Source organism: Lemur catta, chromosome 5, assembly GCF_020740605.2.
Source record: "Lemur catta isolate mLemCat1 chromosome 5, mLemCat1.pri, whole genome shotgun sequence".
Lineage (NCBI taxonomy): Eukaryota > Metazoa > Chordata > Mammalia > Primates > Lemuridae > Lemur > Lemur catta.
This window is the reverse complement of record NC_059132.1, coordinates 6,638,713-6,659,303: the sequence shown is the minus strand read 5'-3', so window position 1 is coordinate 6,659,303 and position 20,591 is coordinate 6,638,713. Positions and strand designations below refer to the sequence as shown.

Sequence of the window (20,591 nt, the reverse complement as noted above, 5' to 3'; positions counted from 1 at the left end):
TAGGCAGTATGGAAGAAAATAATAAATTTTACTATAAAAAATTCACTGATACTAGGTATACATAAAATATATTATGAGGTTTTAATAAATTTAATGGCTATAAATTGTTCTTTATAATAGTAACTTTATTAAATAGTTTCATGTAAATAAAAACCTACACATACAATATTAACATTAGAGAAAATGATTATTTAAAGACATTTTATTGTAAATCCCCTCAAGATAAGAGGATTTTCTGATTATTTATTCTTAAACCCACATTGACTACCACAGTTACTTAAAGCAAGATACTTTAAAATTGAAATTTGTTTTAAGAGAGCCTATTAAGGTACCAACAATAGTAACAATGCACTAAAAAGTCACAAAACTATAATAAAACTTACATGTACATCAAATCTTAATATAAAAATAAGGGAACTATTATTTAATAGAATTTAGAAGTCTGAGCAAATAACATTATCTTTAAGCTAAATCAGAACTTTAAGCTGAAACAGATGCATTCTTATTACATCTAAGGTTCTTAATCCTAGTTGAACTAAGTTTGAATCTTGGCACTTACTAACAACTTAATTTCCCTAAGAATTAGTTTTTTAACAGAAAACCAGAGGTGGGAAAAGGACCTATTTTATAGGATTATTATAAATAGCCCATGAGATAATATATATAAAGCACTTAGCACAGAGCTTGGTGCATGGTAAGTGCTTAATAAATGTAAATAGATTGATATTAGTTAATTTGTAACCAATGTTCTTTTTACATTAGAAATGAAATTTTTATTAAATGTTTCTAGAACTGTTCAATGGTGAAAGCTATTTTGAATTTCTTTAAATTGCTTTAAGTTTCCACATTCAAACTTTGAGAATCACTTGCTATTACAGTATTACCTGTTATAAGCCCAACACTCACTTTCAGAGGAAAAGGACTTGAAGAACCATGCTCCTAATCAAGAGTTTATATACATTCCGTCTGGGACTATACCAAGTATGACACACATAGTAAGTAAAATGCAAAGTTAGTTAGCTAGTCAAGTCACAACATTAATAAATTATGTATATAACCAACTCATTATCACAACAATATTTTGAGAGAACAGCAATAAAGAAAAAATACTCATATTTAAAGAGTGAAATTTACTATTATATACACATATTCTCTAAAGTAAAATTTTAAGGTGTACAGTATTCTCTCCTTTATTAAATATGAGGGGTGAGAACTAGATTTAATTTAGGTAAAATTAACTATATCTTTGGCCTGCTCTATAATCTTACCAAAATATATTAATATATTTTACAATTGTAGAATTAGGTAGTAACCTAATTCACCCTAATTTTTTCTACTTTCAATTAAGAAAGTTAAGAAAAACTTGGACTTAGAAAAAAAATATTTTTAAATTTTAAGTAAGACAGGTCATCCATCATGACCTGATAAAGAAAATACAATTATTGCCATGTATTTAAAAACAGATAACCTCCATAAAAATGAAAATTTTTATATGAAGATAATTTTTGTACTTATGGCTGATTTAAAAGTTAAAAACTTATTAATAAAAGAATATTTTATAATGTGGTAGCCATTAATGTCTAACACAAATTAAATTTTGTTTATATTAATATTATATATAATTAAAAGATTTTCTAAGCCAATTTTTGTTTGTTTGTTTGTTTTTTTGAGACAGAGTGTCGCTTTGTTGCCCGGGCTAGAGTGAGTGCTGTGGTGTCAGCCTAGCTCACAGCAACCTCACACTCCTGGGCTTAAGCGATCCTACTGCCTCAGCCTCCCGAGTAGCTGGGACTACAGGCATGTGCCACCATGCCCGGCTAATTTTTTTTTTTTCCTATATATATTTTAGTTTGGCCAGATAATTTCTTTCTATTTTTAGTAGAGACGTGGTCTCGCTCTTGCTCAGGCTGGTCTCGAACTCCTGACCTTGAGCGATCCACCCGCCTCGGCCTCCCAGAGTGCTAGGATTATAGGCGTGAGCCACCGCACCCGGCCCTAAGCCAATTTTTTTAAAGTTTCATGTGAAATTTATAAAAGACCAATTTAACAAATAACTTCAGTAATACTGATAAAATTTCACTTTCCATATAAGAACCATCTGTAAATACTACCATAAAGTTAACACCTTCAAGTTCCCGTTAGAGCTCTTTTTACATTCCTTAAAAGAAAAAAAAAAAAGTTCTGAGTTATACCATAACTGAATAGATCAGTAATAGGAGTTTCTACAAACCACATACTTACTTCGGAACATTACAATGCTGGTTACAGAACCCTAAGTCTTAAAAATGTTATTCCTAGTTTACCAGTTTCCTCATTATTCATAAACATACTTCACACTCCAAAATCTACTTTTACCCAGATTAGAAATTAGAACTATAAATCAACTATAAGAGTGTATTCATAATTTATAACAACTTTCAATGCTAATGATACAAATTAATTTAAGTGGCTATTGGCTGAAGATATAATAACCCAATTTAAAGAATAAAGAGCCTAGTTCCTTAAAACATTTCCCAGCATTTTAATTTGTTTTAAGGAAACTAAGACATTCCTCCTCTGCACAATGATACCTATTATATATCAGAGGATCCTCAAAGGCAATAGCATAATTCTATAATCATTGAAGTCATACACAGGCCCAACAAAATTCCTGATTGAAGTAATCTTATTCCACATTTTAAAGGATTCAGTAAAGATTAGGAAGACTAAAGGCTCACAAAGAAGAAAGAAAACTGAGATAGCATAATTGGAATGGGAGGAGGGGAGGAGAATATAACAAGAGGAAACAGACAACAGTAAGGAAAAAAATGTTGCAATCAAGAGACAGAGGACTGGCCTGCCTTTGAATATCACTCCAGCTACATCTTAGTTCTTGGTCTTCATCCACTGTCAACAGCCATTCTGGCTGCATTTCTGAACTGGGCTCTCATGGAGGTGATACATTCACCAGCCATCTTTAGGAAGGTAAATGATTAATTGCACTGTTTTCCCACTGCTGCAAGGACAATGAAAGGGAAAGTAAACTTGTGCACCTCAGTTCATATCTAGATGTAATTTTCCACACAATAACAAACAAAAACATATACTTTTAAGGTTATCAGGCCTTTCTTTTTTTCTTTTCATGTGTGGGTATGTGTTTGGTGAGTCTGGATGCTTTCATCAAGAGTCAATATAAAAATCCCAATCTTCAAATCATCAAGTGATGATAACCACAAATCTAATAACATAGAATGCTTACTTTTCTCTGAATGATCCATTTAATTAGAAACATTTAAATTGATCTAATGAAATTATAAAGAAAAAGTAATGTGATTTAAAATTACGATTTCCAAACATGAAAATCACCAGCAGGAAAATTTAATGTATGATCTTATGTAAATATCTACAAAGCCTACAAAGAAATTCCACTTTGAGATTGCCTATCCAAGACACAACACAGGGTGGTTTTGATACCACAGGACTAAAATAAAGGATTAGGGCAACTTTATTTCTTTGCCTTTACAATGTGACAAAAAAGAAGAGGGGGAAACACATTTTTGTGTGTTAGTGTTGTTGACCTTATTTAAATTCACTTCCAAAATACCTCAAGAAATAAGTAATTTTATAAAGACAGTTCTAAAATGGAAAATACAAAGTCTGCATTTTGGGAGGGGTGTGTAAAGAAGTGGAGCACACAGATTAAAGAGAAATTATTACAGATATATTTCTTAACCCACCTGCTATCAGGTCATCAAGAGTGTCGGTAAGCGTCTGCGCTGGAGTTGCAACCATTAGTCCATCTGGTTCTTGAACTAAGAGCCCCTGATCATGTCCAGTAATAGCAATCTGAGGCTGTCCTACAATCTGCTGATTACCTGATACTTTCTCAAGTTCAAGAGAATTTGTCCCATTAGAACCTAAGCCACTGGAAAAGTTACACTGTGGAGATGATAAAGGCTGGACTGGGACAAAATCAATTTGTTCTGCTGATGGTGGAGACTGTTGTTCTTCATCAATATCATTATCTTTAAATAAGATTGTGTCAACCTGAGATAACTCTGAAAAGTGATCCTCTGGGAGACTACCATCTCTTTCCCCTTCTGGGAAGACTCCTCTATGAGAGCACTGCTGGTGTAGAGAGACTGTGTCTTTCTGACCTTTGGTTTCCAAGTATTCTTTGGTAAATTGCTGCTGTGTTTTCATCTGCAACTGCCTTTCCACTTTCTGCAGTTCTTTCAGTATTTTCTTCTTCTTCTGGACTTGTTCTTCTCTGTTCTTTTTAAGTTCTTCTATCTTATCCTTGTTCAGAGGTTCACCTTGAATTAACTCCAATGACTTAAGCTGTGCTTTTTCAATAGCACTAATTCTTTGTCCCAGTTCATTCAGCTTGCCTTCAGTCTCCTCTACTATGCACTCCAAAGGCTGGTATGGGTGAAAAGGTGGCAGTAGGTCCTGATCTGCTACCTGCAGGGAACTGGACTTCTGCTTGGATGTACCTAAGCACATGAAAAATGTTTGAAAAAGTGCCATGCTAAAAAAAAAAAAAAAAAAAAATCAGCCTCCCCTCCCACAAACACGGACCTCCCTCCCAAAACCCTCATAACTAATTCTGTAGAATGAATGTTCAAAGAGTCACACCAGTATTAGGTAGATTAAAGCCTATATTCTCCAGAAAGCAGAGTCTGAGAAAAGCAAAGAGAAAAATTTTTTTAAATTAATAAATAAATAAATAAAGCCTACATTCATCTGTTTCACACAGCACAAACTGGAATGTTGCCAATTCAAAAAATGAGAATTTTTAAAAATCTACACTTTAGGATAGGAAGATTTTGGAAATTAAGACAGAGCAGAGAGAAAAAAACAAAGAGGAAAGAAATCCTGCTGATTAGATTGGACTTTTTAAGGAATATCAAATCTAAAGCAGTACCAAAATAGTGTTGAGGATACCATTAATGCTAGCTTAATAGCCATTTAGAACAATTGTTCTTTTAGCAATATTAACTGTATTAAGTAAAGGTTATTTATGATAAGAGACCAAAACTTATACATCAAAGTAGGGAAAAGTACTTTTCAAGTTGTCAAAATATTTTTCATCTTATATTAAAATATGTGAAATCAGTTTTTTCAAGACACATCTTTCTAAAATTCTCCATTAAATAAGTCTTTAAAACTTCTGCACCAGCACACTATATTAAACTTCTATCACAAAGGACAATTATCCTGAGTTTAAATAAACCCTTCAAGTAAAATCTATAAGAGAAACAATGAATGATCCTAGGAGAAAAATCATACTTTGCATATAGGGTTACTCATATTGACAGTGTTTGTTAAAAACAAAGGAAGTATATATTATTTTAAGATTTTAAATTGCGTTTAAGTTACTCCCCTCATAACAAGTCAGCTGAAAATAATTAAAAATAATATTAACAATCCTAACATCTGGATGTGAAATGGGGGAAATATATTTTTTCATGTACAATAACTACTCTGAGACAAATTCAAGTCTTTATCTTATTTAGGAAGAACAAGGACTATTCATTAACAAAAAGGAACAAACTACTGATACATGCTACACAACATGAATGAATCTCAAAAACATTATACTAAGTGAAAGAAACCAGACACAAAAGACCACGTATTATGCAATTCCATGTATATAAAATCTGTAGAGAAAACGCAAATCTATAAGGCAGAAAGGGAAGTAGTGGTTTCCAGGGCTTCTAGCAGTGAGAATGAGGATTAATCACAAACAGGCATGAGAGATCTTTTTGGGGTAATGGAAATGTTTTAAAACTAGATGGTGGTGGTGGTTACACAACTCAGTAAATATACTAATATTCACTGCATTGTACATTTAAAACGAGTCAACCTTACAGTGTATAAATTAAACAATAAAACTATTTTTAAAAAAGAAATAACTGGGTAAAAAATGGTTATCTGTTATTTTGGACTGCAGTCAACATATGTAAATAACATAGGTAATTTGGGAATTTTTAAAATAAAATCATCTAATGTATTAAAAATTATTCTTTTTTTTTTTTTTTAAGACAAAGTCTTGCTCTGTTGCCTGGGCTAGAGTGCTGTGCCGTCAGTCTAGCTTACAGCAACCTCAAACTCCTGGGCTCAAGCAATCCTTCTGCCTCAGCCTCCCGCATAGCTGGGCTTACAGGCACATGCCACCACACTCGGCTAATTTTTCTATTTTTAGTAGAGATGGGATCTTGCTCTTGTCAGGCTGGTCTTGAACTCCTGACCTCAAGTGATCCTCCCGCCTCAGCCTCCTAAAGTTCTAGAATTCCAGGTGTGAGCCACCCCAAATGACCTGGAAATGATTCTTAAGTCCAAAGGAAAAAAAGTGACTTAGATGTTAAAATGCTCTGAATTGCAAGTGGATGACAAAACCACTGAAGGAAGGAAGAAGAAAAAAAAGAGAGATTCATCTGCCTTTTGCTAAAATGGATCTCAAAACCGCAGGTAGCTCAAACATACGCAACACGCATTATTACTGAAAAAATTATATGGTTTTCCCCTAGATACTCTCTTTAACAAGGTAAGAAGACCACAGTTCCAATATCACTGCAATCATTTTCAGAGGCTTAATCATTCCTTAAAAGTAAATTTCAGCAAAGTGCATTGTCTATATTCAATTATATATTTCTTTCTGAGTAAAGGTAGAGAAACACTTTATTCTTTCAGAGCAAAAAAACAGATTTGTAAGCTAAGGTTTATTACTACTTCCATAAGACTGCATAGGAGTCCATGTTTTGATTTACAGTATTTGTCTAAAGTGCCCAAAGACAATCAACAAACAGTTAAGAAGAGGAAGGTAAACAGTCACAAATAGCAATGTATAAATCCACAGCACAGCAAGGAAACATTCAGTCCTGTAATAAATTCAATGACATCAGAAGAGTAAATTTAGAAGTTCTGCAAAGACTGAATGCTCCTTTAAACACCTGTTAATTTCAAAACGCCCTTATATAGCTACAATGTAATTTATATTTAAGATTAAGGAAAACTAGGTAACAAGACTGGTTGGTCATTATGTTGTGACCACGTTGGACATTCACAGATTTAAAATCTTTATCAATAGTAAAATAATCCAAATTAAGACTAGAATTTTGAGGATAGAAACAGATAGGAATGGCCCTATCTAGTTAACAAATAATATGCAAGAAGCTTGGAACAGAAGATTACTAAGAGTACTTTATTTAAATCAATAGAGAGACTATAAGTTCAAAACGTGTATAGCATTAAAAATGGAAGACAGTGAAGGTAATGCACAAAAAGCAGTTCTTCCCAAAATAGCCAATGGCTGAGGATCTGTAACTATGGAGTAAGATTGCCTAGATACACATCAAAGCTCTAACACAAGCTATAATATCAAGAATAAATCAGGTTGGTGGAAAACAAATAATGTCACCTAATTATTGCTTGAAGCTGAAGCAACATCTTTAATTTTGGAATAAAGTAGATTGTGACAAGTATTCTTTTAGCAACAAAATTTTCAATAGGCAGTGCTTCTGGTGTTATAAGACACCAGAAAATAAAGGTTCTATGTCCTTCAAACATCGCCCCTGTCAGATACAAACAAATAAATCTATTCATTGGTATTACTCAGTGGCACCATAAAGTACTATTTAGAAATACAGGTAAAGTCACCATCTTATCTTTTTGGTTTGGTTTCTATCCTACATCCTCTGCCTCTTACTATTCCTCCATTAACAAATCTAGATAAAGTTTGCAGTAGAAGCCATGATAACAGAGACAGGTTAAACATGGCCTTTATTTTTTTACGGGTAGTGAGGGAATGAGGTGGACATATACTTGTCAAATATTTAGTTTACTATCGAAATGAACTTAATTCTATTAGTTATTTTTGTATCTAAAATAATTAGTACACTGTGCAATAGAAAAATAATGGCCAATGGAAAAAAATACATGATATAAAGATGGATTTAGACTAGATTTCATATTTCCTTACTTGGTTTTATCTAATCAAACTTAGTCCTTGTTCTGCAATTCTCTTGCTTTCTTATCTTACATCATCACACAGCACCCTACCAGAATGATTTCTGAACAGCATTCCCACTGGGTCTTAAATAGAAAATAAAGTTGATTAAGTAGAACTGAAAATAACACAGTACGCCAAATGTGGTAGAGTATTTATTACCTAACAGAATTTGTGTTTTGATAAATAGATATATGTTGTGTCCTGGGTTTCAAAAATACTTCTTATTGTGATCACAGTCAAAAATAAAAGCCACTGGCCTAGAATTGGTTCATTTTTCCACTATGTCTAAATGTGTGTCTCAAAATTTCCCAAACAGGGCACATTATACATCTTTAACACAGCAGTCTCTTAACCAAGAATGTTCAAAGATAGAGCATCTGTGTTACATGCTAACAGATTAATTCAACCTTCTTCCTTTTACTGTAAGAACTTATATTTTATTTATTTATTTTTTTTGAGACAGAATCTCCCTCTGTTGCCCAGGCTAGAGGGCCGTGACGTCAGCCTAGCTCACAGCAACCTCAAACTCCTGGGCTTAAGTGATCCTCCTGCCTCAGCCTCCCCAGTAGCTGGGACTACAGGCATGCACCACCATGCCCGGCTAATTTTTTCTATATACATTTTTAGTTGGCCAGATAATTTTTTTCTATTTTTAGTAGAGACAGGGTCTCGCTCTTGCTCAGGCTGGTCTCGAACTGCTGAGCTCAAAGGATCCACCCATCTTGGCCTCCCAGAGTGCTAGGATTACAGGTGTGAGCCACCGCGCCAGGCCAGAACTTATATTTTAAAAGACATTATTAAATTTGGGCATACGTAAATCCACATAAGCATGATTACATAATAGAAATTGACTAAAGAATATTAGCAGTAAAATTTCCAGAGTCTATTATCATTCACTGTATATATAATTTTTCTATATAATTTTAATGATTTGATATAAAAATGTGAGAACTTTTCATGTTACCTACTCCAAAATACAACTCTAAGACATAAAGCAGCATGTTAATTTAATTCTTACTTTACATGTATACTTCTGTTTTCAATCTCTTTCCCACCATTCTAGAATGCTACTTCTTTATTTTTTTAAACATCCTCTTTAACCACAGTATCTTTGTTCTCAAAAATCCTTAATTTTCTTCTGCTTTCAGGACAACCTATATTCTTAACCTGGAATTCATTTATTTATCCAACAAATCTAGTACAAGCAAGGCATGGTGGACCATACAAAGATAAACAACATAAACCCTGCCCTTGAGGAGCTTACAGTCTAAGAGGGGAGATAATATCCCAAAGCAATTCTTACACAGATCCATAAGGGGGCTAGTACTAGGATTTTCATCATAGCATTGTCTGTGGTGGTGGCAAAATAGAGGAAATCTGGGTACCCATCACTCGAAGAAAGCACAACTAAAGCGTGGAGGATATAAACGGTGAAGCACTATGCTGCAGGTATAAACAATCTAGAGGTAGAAACATGGATAGATCTTAAAAACAGTGTTGAGTAATAAAAGTAAAAAATAAAATGAGATTATTCTATAGCACAATACCATTTATGTGAATTGAAAATATACACAAAATAATAATTTACAAGAACTTTAAGAACAAAAGTAAATACACACCAAACAGTAGAATGATTGCCAATGGGGGAAGTAGAGGAATAGGAAGAGGAATAAAAGAGAATAAATAAAACAAGAGAGAAGCCATGATGACAAAACACCAGAAATTGATTATGATTAATTCAACCCTCTACATTTAAGCTCCAAAGGGGAAGGGAGTGAGCAGGAGTGACAAGAGCCAGAAGGAAGATCCAATAAAGCACTGTAGATGTTCAGAGAAAAGAAATTACTCCTCAAGATGGCTTGAGGTATACATAAAGATGTACTTTTTTTATCAACATCATTTTAAATGTTTTGCAGCAGATTAGTTCTAAATCATGCAATTGTAGAAGATCAAAATGAGCCTTCTCTTTTAGAATCTCTGCAGAACCAGTTATTACACGCAAGTTAGATACAGAAAGTGGCTGCAATCAGAAAATTTCTTTACAAAATTGATTTTGGAAAGGGAAAGGGATTACATTATTTATGCATCCTTTCCTACCTGCATATTTATGACTACAAGTAATAAAGTTAAATAATGCTAGAACACTAAGCATATCATGCTCACTTAGTTTCATATTTTGTTTATGGAAGTGATTCTGAGGCCTCTGTTAGATGCCACCTAGAATCTCAAATCCTTGAAAACCAACAACAGATAAGTGAGATTAGTTGTCTTAATCAGGAGGATATGGATCAAGATGGATGAGCCTGTACAAAATGGTACAGTACACATCGGACATAAAAGAGAAGAATCTCTGAGTAGGACACATATCAAACACCTGGGTAAGATTTAAGGGCACGAAAACATTTTAAAAGAATAGAGATATGAATAATAAAAAGATTTATTGAAAACAGGAGCAAAAGGTTATAAGAACTTGAAATGATGATTGCTACAGAAGGAAAAGAAAAGTCCTAGAAAGTAAGAATTCTTTGTCTATCCTTAATCATATACACTACAGAGAAATAATATATGGACTTAGACAAAGCAAAAACAAAAGGGTCAAAAAGCAATTTCTTCACTCAAGGGAGATTTTTTAGAAACATAAAAGAGAAGCTTTAAGAAGAAAAAGCAACTTTAAGGAGAAAAAGTAATAATATATCTTTAATTATTTAAGATAGGTTTTTCTATCCCAGTAATGCAGTGTGCACTTTTACATCATCAATTGATTTTTCTTAACTCAGAGTAACATAAGAATATTATGATGTACACAGTTTATACTAACATGACACCTTAATAAGATGCATTATCACACTTTGATCCTGCATAAGTGTTAGGCTGGAAATGCCACTGGTTGATATCAACAGCAAGTATTCAAGTGTTTAGATATAAGCATTAATTTTCTTCCTCCCCTAATAATTTGGTAAAATTAAAGATTCCTTAGAAGGCTAGTTTATTTTTATACTATTCAGTAGGTAATAAAATATCAACATGAAGAAAATAAGTAAATAGTATATTTCAGTAAGCAAAATTATGATTACTCACACTTGAGCACCAACTTAATTCACTATGCAAATAGTTCAGATCATACATATTAAATCTAAATAAAAAATGTTTTATTTCCTCTCTGCACATATTCTGTCTAACTTATTTCTTGGTTACTCTGTGGCTTTATGTTAATATTTTTTAAAAACTATTCTTATTTAGTACTGAATTTCCCAAGCCAAACTTAATACAGTTCTCTATAGGGGTTAGCTGTACAAAAGCCAAAAATAACAAAAATAGAGGCATTTAGCTTAAAATATTTCACTAAAGGATGCCAGCTGGTTATGATGCTCAGATTCCTTAACAAGTACATATTCAATTTGCTTTTTAATTACTAAGATTAAAAATAAGAAAATCTTGAATAGCTAGGTATCTAATAGAAAACTGCTAAAATAAGCTTAGAGAGACTACAAGTATTTCATCTCTAAAATTAATAGTTTAGAAATTAAGTAATCCTTGGTGAATGCCCTCAAAACTTTAAATTACTAAAACCGGCCTAATTTGAAGGAAGCTTCTCTATGCTGCTCTAACAGTTGAAGCCAACCTACTTTTCTTGTTTTTTGTTTTGTTTTTTGAGACAGAGTCTCACTCTGTTGCCTGGGCTAGAGTGCCGTGGCGTCAGCCTAGCTCACAGCAACCTCAAACTCCTGGGCTTAAGCGATCCTCCTGCCTCAGCCTCTCGGGTAGCTGGGACTACAGGCACCTGCCACCATGCCCAGCTAATTTTTTCTATTTTTAGTTGTTTGGCTAGTTTCTTTCTATTTTTAGTAGAGACGGGGTCTTGCTCTTGCTCAGGCTGGTCTCGAACTCCTGAGCTCAAATGATCTACCTGCCTCGCTCGGCCTCCCAGAGTGCTAGGATTACAGGCGTGAGCCACCGTGCCCGGCCTACTTTTCTTAAACCATAGTATTAAAGATACTAATATACATTTACACATCTCATTGTGATTTCAATAATCTAGGACTTGATTATCATATACTAAATGAACCATGTTCATAAATTTGTTTTTATGTAGATTGATATATAGATATATGTGTGTGTGTGTGTGTGTGTGTGTGTGTATATATATATAAAAAACAGGGTTTCACTCTGTCAGCCAGGATGGAGTACAGCAGTGCAATCATAGCTCACTACAGCCTTAAACTCCTGGGTGTAAGTGATCCTCCTGCCTTAGCCTCCTGAGTAGCTAGAACTACAGGCACACACCACCATACCAGGCTAAAGTTTTTAAAATTTCTATTTAGAAATGAGACCTAGCTGTGTTGCCCAGGCTGGGCTTGAACTCTTGGCCTCAAGCAACCTCCCTGCCCTGGCTTCCCAAAGTGCTGGGATTATAGGGGTGAGCCACCATACTCACCTCTATGTAGTTTTAAAAATTCTACACATTACCTATTTTCTTTATTTCAGAGAACTCATATATTAAAACTGGACATGATTATCAAATGAAGGTAAATCTATACATGAAGGTACTTTTCATTTACAAATGAAAAGAACAGAAACTATCCAAACTCATAAATTTCAATCCTTTAAATAGTGTATACTCCTTAATAGTCATTTGGATATTATTTACATACATTTTGATAGTTATTTGTCCAGGTTCACATATTGATAGATGGTAACCCACTATATTCAGCATTACATGAATGAAACTATAATTCTTAAACTTCTCACTCATTAACTAAATCAATGTTATAAAGACTAAACTAAATAGCAAACACTTTCTTCATGTTATACTATTGTTTAAAGAATTGTCAAATGGAAAATCAAGGTCTAATAAATTTTTGCTACTTTAATATAACCAAGAACTTGGTTTTGTTTCTTAAGTATTTTCATCTCTGTCAGATGAAAGCTACATCTAGCAGTGTGTTAACAGGGAAATAAGAAGTAGTCATTTTTCCTAGCCTTTATGTCTTTTCTATTTTAAATAGTCTGTAAGACTATTTGAATTTGTCAGAATTATTTACCTCAATTAACCATGGGTACACAATAGCTGTGTACATTTTTTGATTTATTAATTAGGTGAAAAAATACCCATTGTAAGAAAATAATTCAATAACTAACCTTTTTGTACTCCTAAAAGGGCAGGAGAGTTCTCCTGCGAAGTTCTGTCAGGTTCCTGGGGAGGTACAACCATGGCAAGTGTATGCATTGGTACACGTGGAACCTAAAAAATCAACTCAAAAAAAAAATCATCTCAGACCAAAAGAATAAAATAAAGGCTCATAAATGAAACAGAGATACTGTTTTAGGTTTCCTTCCTATACTACCAAATTCACTTTATTTCTTAAAGCTTAAAGAAAAAACAAAAAAAGCCTTCACCGAAGATTAATTTCTGAGAATAGTGATTGAACAGTCAGGTAATCTATAAGTAATCAATGATTTAAACTAAATGGAATTAATATTCCTCTCTTGCTGAAGATAAAGACTTGCTGGTTCCAATTATACCTAAACCTAGGAATACAAGCCACATATTCACTATTTACTAGCCAATTTACCCCTGTTCAAATTCTACACGTATTAAAATAACCAAGATATTTCTTGAATTGGGGTATGCTAGCAATTCTCAGGAAAACTTTGTAGAAAAGAATTTAGGATTTCGCTGAACTTAATACACTTGGTATACTCTCTACATTCTCTCCATAACTTTAGGTAAAGTTTAAAGTTACTTCCATGAATTTTTAGTGCATACATCCTGGCTATCTATACTTTCCTGGTTGACAAAAGCCATTATCTCTATGATAATATGGGCCTTGGAGGTATTATGAAAAAACTTTTTTTTGGTTCAGGATTATGCTCAATGTATTCATTAAAAAACAGACAAAAACCTGGAAGATCTAGTTGTAGTAAGGTAACAACATGGAATACTTATGATTATATTTGATATTAAGTGGTTTTTAAGCACCACTATTTTCAATAAATAAGACAATAAAAAATTCCATGTACCTTTGAAGAAAATAAATCCTAAAGAATTTAGAGTCATGATTTTCCTAATACATAACAGAAAACAGAAACAAACCCATTTTGCTTAAAACTGATTTTAAACAAAACTTCCAATCACTTTGAAGAATATTTATATTAACAAATAAGCTCCATTTTACTTTACCTGAGATTGATCTTGAGAAGGTGGGGTGAGGTGAGACACATCTGTGCTTGGAACTGACAAAACATTATTCGGATAATCCAACAGATAAGAAACAACATTAGTATGGCCACCCTTTGCAGCTTCAATGAGCATTGTTGAGCCATCCTGAGGAAAAATTGACATCATAATTAATTCTTTGTAAATTTCTTCTTATAATCCAATTGATACACATATTTAGTTTCCTAGCAGTTCATATAAAATCAAAACTCATTTAAACAGTAATAAATTCTAGCACTAAGAGATTGAACATATATATTTTTACTTTTTTTTTTTTTTTTTTTGAGACAGGGTCTCCCTCTGTTGCCCGGGTAGAGGGCAAGTGTTGTCATAGCTCACTGCAATCTCAAACTCCTGGGCTCAAGTGATCCTCCTGCCTCAGCCTCCCAAGTAGCTGAGCCTACAGACACGCGCTACCATACCTGGCTAATCTTTAAATTTTTTGTAGAGCCAGGGGTCTCATTATGTTGCTCAGGCTGGTCTCAAACTCCTGGCCTCAAACCTTCCACCTCTGCCCCCCAGAGTGCTAGGATTACAGGCATGAGCCACCACACCCAGCCCGTTTTACGTATTTTTATAACAATATATTTATTATTTACTTATTTTTAAGTAGAATACCTTGAGTCGATGAGTAGGGTCAGCCCCATGAGCCAAGAGTAGCTCAACAACTGCCAGATGGCCTCCTGCACATGCCAGTGACACTACAGTATGATCATTATTAGCTGTAGCCCTATTCACATTGGCACCTTTGAAGAAAAATAAACACAAAACTTAGAGAAGGATGAAATCAAGACAGTATCATTTAAAGATTTTTTTGAAGTGTAACGTAGATACAATAAAGTACACAAATCATAAGTGTTATAGCTAGAAAATTTTTCACAAAGTGAACACACCTGTGTAACCAGCACCCAGATCAAGAAACAGAACATTATCCACATACCAGAAGCCCCATCTTGTGCCCTCTTTCGATCACAACCCACCCCACCAATGGTAACCACTACCCTGACTTCCAAACTGGTTTTAGTTTTTGAACTTTATATGAATGGAATCATACAATGTACTCTTTTGTGTCTGGCTTCTTTCGCTCAATATTATATTTGTGAGATTCATCCACATTGTTGCACGTAGTTGTAGTTCATTCATTCAATATCACTTTTAAAATGGAAAATCTAGAAGACTAATAAATATATAAAGGTTAACGAAAGCATCAAATAATATCATTGTATGTAATTCTCAAAATGTTTCCAAGACATTTTTTATTTACTTCTACAAAGTGGCAATATAGCCAGGTCTCAAGTAGAGAAGACAGATTTTTTTGAAAGCAATATTAAAGAGAAATATAATTCTTCATACTGTGTATTTTTAAGAGTCTGGGGAACCTGGATATGAAGACAAGGTTATCCAATATCCAAATATGTTAGTTGAAAGGGTATTTAGTAAGTTGTTCAATAGCTCTGTATAATATGACCTGAAAAAAGTCTGAAGGCAAAATCCCTTAACTTCATAGCTTCTTTTTTGATAAATTATTTTTGACCCCTGAAAAAGGAAATGGTTTTTAGTTCAGCTACCTTTAACAATCCCAAAAGGTCTCAACTAGAAAGTTAAGACTATAGAAATATTCATTCTTCATTCTTCCTTAATTTGACTTATAAAATAAGTGAGAGAAAAATAAGCCAATACTATTATTATTTCATCTTCAGAAAATAGCCAGCTGAACCTAATGCTAACTTGCATAAAAGTACCTTTTAGGAAAGGTAAGACATAGCAATGAATATCTTTACATTAGCAACATGAGATTATTTTAGATGACGGGATTATTTAGTCTAGAAAAGATAAAATCAATGTGTTCCTATTCCTGACAAGCCTGATTATATTCTTAGTAGGTTGGATATGACTAAATTTCCTTTTTAGTAAAGAAACATAAAAGAACTCGAAGGGTATTTATTACTTCTGTGTGGTTGAGGTAAACAGCTTTTACAAATTATGTTACAGAACTTATGTAAAGATATGTCTTACTTGGCAGCAAAAATGTGATATGAATAAAATAAACCCAGTTTTATCTAATTAAAGAAGAAAACAAGTATATTTAAAATGACAAGATCTTACCCTACATTTTTAATGTCACAAAATGTCAGAATTCTATTAGAATATAAATATAAAATTTTTATTTTAATAACATGACACCACCTGAGTAGATCTTCCTTGCATTTTTATCATCCTATCCTAGGACCTTTTATCAGATGCCAGTGTACCTCTGACACTATACAAAGAGTTAGGTTGAACAAAATGAAATTGCTGACATTACCATTTTTGATCTATAAATAACGATTTTGTGTGTGTGAGCTCAGACAGAAGAGCATATAAATGACAATTTTATTAGTTCAACCTAACATTGGTTCAGCAGCATTTCACTTTTCTATAGTGAACAATTTTGAACTAATCATTTATCCATCAGCTGAAATTCTTTGCCTAAATATATTCTTCTAATAATAGAATTTCTAGAGGAATATAAAAATAAGACCCTATAAACTCAGTTAATTCAACTGTACCAAAAACAAGTACCACAATAGCAAACTTTCTCTCTGGCTTCCACCCCCATCTCCAGCAGAATTGCCTTATGATTAAGTGTTGAACATCTACCTAAGTAAGTATAGCTGGGCATTTTATATTTTGCTTTTCCAACTTTTGGGAGCAACCATATGCTATCTGGTTGATGAAAATTAAAACTCATAAAGAAAATCCCCAGTACACACCTCACAAACTCTATGCTTACTAAATAAGATACAACAAAAGACTAGAAATTTGTACTGCAGGTAAAGCAGCCTTAATATAAATATAAATTGCAAATTGCAAGTTTAGGAATTTTCTTTTCAGAAACTGTAGCCTCTTGGAAATGATAACTTGTACTTTCTTTACCTTTGCTAATAAGAAATTGCACAGTGCACAAATGACCAGCTCTTGCAGCTTTCATCAAAGGTGTTCTTCCACCTTCAGATTCATGCTCCTAGTAGAGAAACAGAAAAATTAATCTATCAGTGCCAACTGATTAACCACCTATTTTAAACACTTAGTACTAATGATATAAGAAATAATGAGGATTTAAAAAAAAATTTTTTTTAATTCATTGAGGTGCTGGGGATTGAACCCAGGGCCTTGTGCAAGCCAAAATGCGGCTTTAATACTTAATGTAGCCACTTCTACTGCCCACCTCAATTCTTCTAACATATAGGATTTTCAGTCCACACTAGATGGTATAACATTTTTAGGGCAAGTTCAGTTTTGCATACCGAACAATAACCATTAAAGATAAGACTAATGTTTAGTTTGGTTTCCAAACAGAAATAACTGCATTCTAATTCTCAGTTTAAAAAGATGTTTTCCTAACTATTCATCTGGACTGTGAAAAAGGAACCTTACTCCTGTGAGGTGATTAGAAAGATCTTGATCTTATATCAGAAGCCAATAAGAGCTCTATCAAAGGATGGAAACAAATTCCTGAAGAAAAACAATATGGTATTTAAGGAGTAAAGGAAAAAGAAAAATAGACCAATGGGTAGATTTTTTTTTAAGTAAAAAGTAAATACTTGAATGGTCAAATGTTAATGGTGCAATCTCATAATAGCAGAGATTGCTATTCTTTCTAGGAAGTTTGCCAGCAAGAGGAATGAATGATAAAACAGCTTCTAACCATACCTCATACCAAATGCCACTAAAAGAAATTTTCTTATATGGTGAGTAGTACTATTTGTAGGGAGAACTGTGAACGCATTACATTCATCTAAGTATTAAAATGTAGCTAATATATTGCTTCCATGAAAAGTTCTCTCACCTATCCCCTCTTTCACTATGTATGTATGTATGTTTCACAAACATACAATTTCTGTTGTTCTGGTTCTCCTTTGTTACTAAGAAAAACTTGATAAAGAACGATGACTATGTTAAAGCTTTATTTCAGCTCTATCCTTTTAATTAACTCGGAAAAATCCTAGACACTCTGCCAACAGAATACAATTTAGTCTGTTTACATAACTGTATCTGATCTACAAATCAGGCAAAACAACAGTAAGATATCAGAGTAGATTGTCAATCCAATAGAAATTTGACAAGTGACAGAAATCCCACTCTAAAAGATGTTTCAAAAAAAATCTTTATAGTGCAGTTATCCCACAACCTCCTATAAAAATTAGTTTATGTTTTGACTTTTTAATTGTTATACATGTTATTTAGAAAACAGTCTTCATTAATTCTAGGTTATGGAAAAGATGAATAACTATAAATAACGCCAAAATAATTTGGCTTTAGAATAGATCTTGAACTCATATTCAAATGTAGGTAAATCTAACATTCTGGCAATTTATTTCAAACAAAACAGAATATATACCATTAAAAGTGACTCAGAAAGACCTAGAAAATTGTTTGTCCAGTTTTTCCTTTTTCTTTCTTTCTTTCTTTTTTTTTTTTTGAGACAGAGTCTCACTCTGTTGCCCGGGCTAGAGTGTCGTGGCATCAGCCTAGCTCACAGCAACCTCAAACTCCTGGGCTCAAGTAATCCTACTGTCTCAGCCTCCCAAGTAGCTGGAACTACAGGCATGTGCCACCATGCCCAGCTAATTTTTTCTACATATTTTTAGTTGTCCAGCTAATTTCTTTCTATTTTTTTTAGTACAGACGGGGTCTTGCTCTTGCTCAGGCTGGTCTCGAACTCCTCAGCTCAATCGATCTACCTGCCTCGCTTGGCCTCCCAGAGTGCTAGGATTACACCTCGCCCGGCCATTTGTCCAGTTTTTCCATCCAACTGATTTCTGAACAATCATTACAACCAATTACATCCTGGAAACAAACTGTCCCTTTAACAACTTGTTATTTCCACTCCTGACTAGATCATTTCCTATGATTGACTTACACCTCTATGAACTTCTCCGTCATAAACTGCAATCATATATTAGTTTGTGTCTCCTCCTAGAAATCATAAGCTCCATGAGAGCGATAATCATATCCATTTTTGCTAACCATTGTACACCTAATGCCTAAACAATGAAGTGATATATTGAATACTGTTTACCAAGCAAGAACCTAAACATAAATGATCTCTCAAATACTCCCTCATAGTACAGAGGTGTGAAGTTTTTATTTTCTATTGGGTAAATAAAAGTTCACTAAACATGAAATTAAAATGCTAGCTAAACTTGAGAGAAAGACATTGATTATCTGCATTTGATAATACGTTATTACTAGAACATGCGTGGGCAATATTAATGTCACTTTTCCTTTCTTTCCCTTTTTCTCTTTCTTATTTCTTAAGCCTGGCAGTGACACCCATCAACATAATCAGGTCCCATGAGTAATGGCACAGACTAAAGATTTTGAAAGCCCTGATTAGAATGAAATTTTTTAAATAACTTAATTTTGTATATTTAAAATATTACTATAACTGTTAAAAGAAATAAGAAAGTAAAGTCCCAAGACCCTTACCCTAAGTCGTTTCAAAATTCAACATACTAAGAAAATTCCTGAAATAAAAGGTGTAAAAAAACTACCTATTTTATTTTCTTCCCTATAAATTCATTCATTCATTTGGTTTTGAACAATACAATTACATTTGGGGAAATAGTTAATAAAACAATGCCACGTCTTTATAATGTATTTGTAGTATTTTATGTCCTAAAATTAATAATGCACATCCCACAACATAAAACATTTGCCCAAAGTATCTGATGACTAAATCCTTCTTTTAAAATAGAATCAAATTTGTATGTGCTCTACTACTTACTTTTTTGAATGCTGTATTTATTAGTATAGACAATATTTGTTCAAGACCAATAAAATGTTAGGATATAAATTATTTCTGATTTTTTCCCTTCATAAACACAGAAAATTATTTTCCAAAGCTACAAACTTAGATATTGTGCAGTTTAAGTTTAACATTTCTTTTTATGTTCTTGGGAATAGCTAGAATAAATTATATATGAATTATCCCTTGAAACTTTGTTAAAATTCATTCATAAATCTATCTGGACTCCTTACCTTCATTGGATGTATAATTTTAAACTGATTCAATTTATAATATATGGTTATTGTTCTATTGAGGTTTCCTATTCTAGAGTCAATTTTGATAATTTATATATGTACAGCAAAAATCAGTATTCATTTTATCTGAGTATTCAAATTTATTGATGTTCATGACTGCCTTAGGAATTTTAAAGATTTCTACTGTATCTAATAGTTATAAGTCACTTTAAGTTTATATTCTTTATCTGTGCTTTTCCCCCTAAAAAAATCTGTCTGGCTTACTTTATCTATTTTTAGTAGTCTTTTTTTTTAAAAAATCAACTTTTAATTTTGCTCTTCATCCTATATTTCCTTTCTTATCTCTTTTTTTAT

At 33.1% G+C, this 20,591-nt stretch overlaps 1 protein-coding gene across 16 annotated transcripts in view; it reads right to left on the bottom strand.

The window, feature by feature from the left end:
• LOC123637857 (ankyrin repeat and KH domain-containing protein 1) overlaps positions 1-20,591 on the bottom strand; it is a 133,165-nt gene that overhangs the window by 37,043 nt on the left and 75,531 nt on the right. For 12 of the 16 annotated variants that reach the window (XM_045550962.1, XM_045550965.1, XM_045550968.1 and 9 more), the window contains 5 exons: positions 17,127-17,214; positions 14,829-14,956; positions 14,175-14,318; positions 13,133-13,235; positions 3,717-4,475 (listed from right to left, as the gene is read on the bottom strand). In XM_045550962.1, the coding sequence (XP_045406918.1) occupies positions 3,717-4,475; positions 13,133-13,235; positions 14,175-14,318; positions 14,829-14,956; positions 17,127-17,214 (1,222 nt within the window). The remainder of the gene's footprint in view (positions 1-3,716; positions 4,476-13,132; positions 13,236-14,174; positions 14,319-14,828; positions 14,957-17,126; positions 17,215-20,591) is intronic. The other 4 variants (XM_045550975.1, XM_045550977.1, XM_045550964.1 and 1 more) reach the window with 3 other exon arrangements.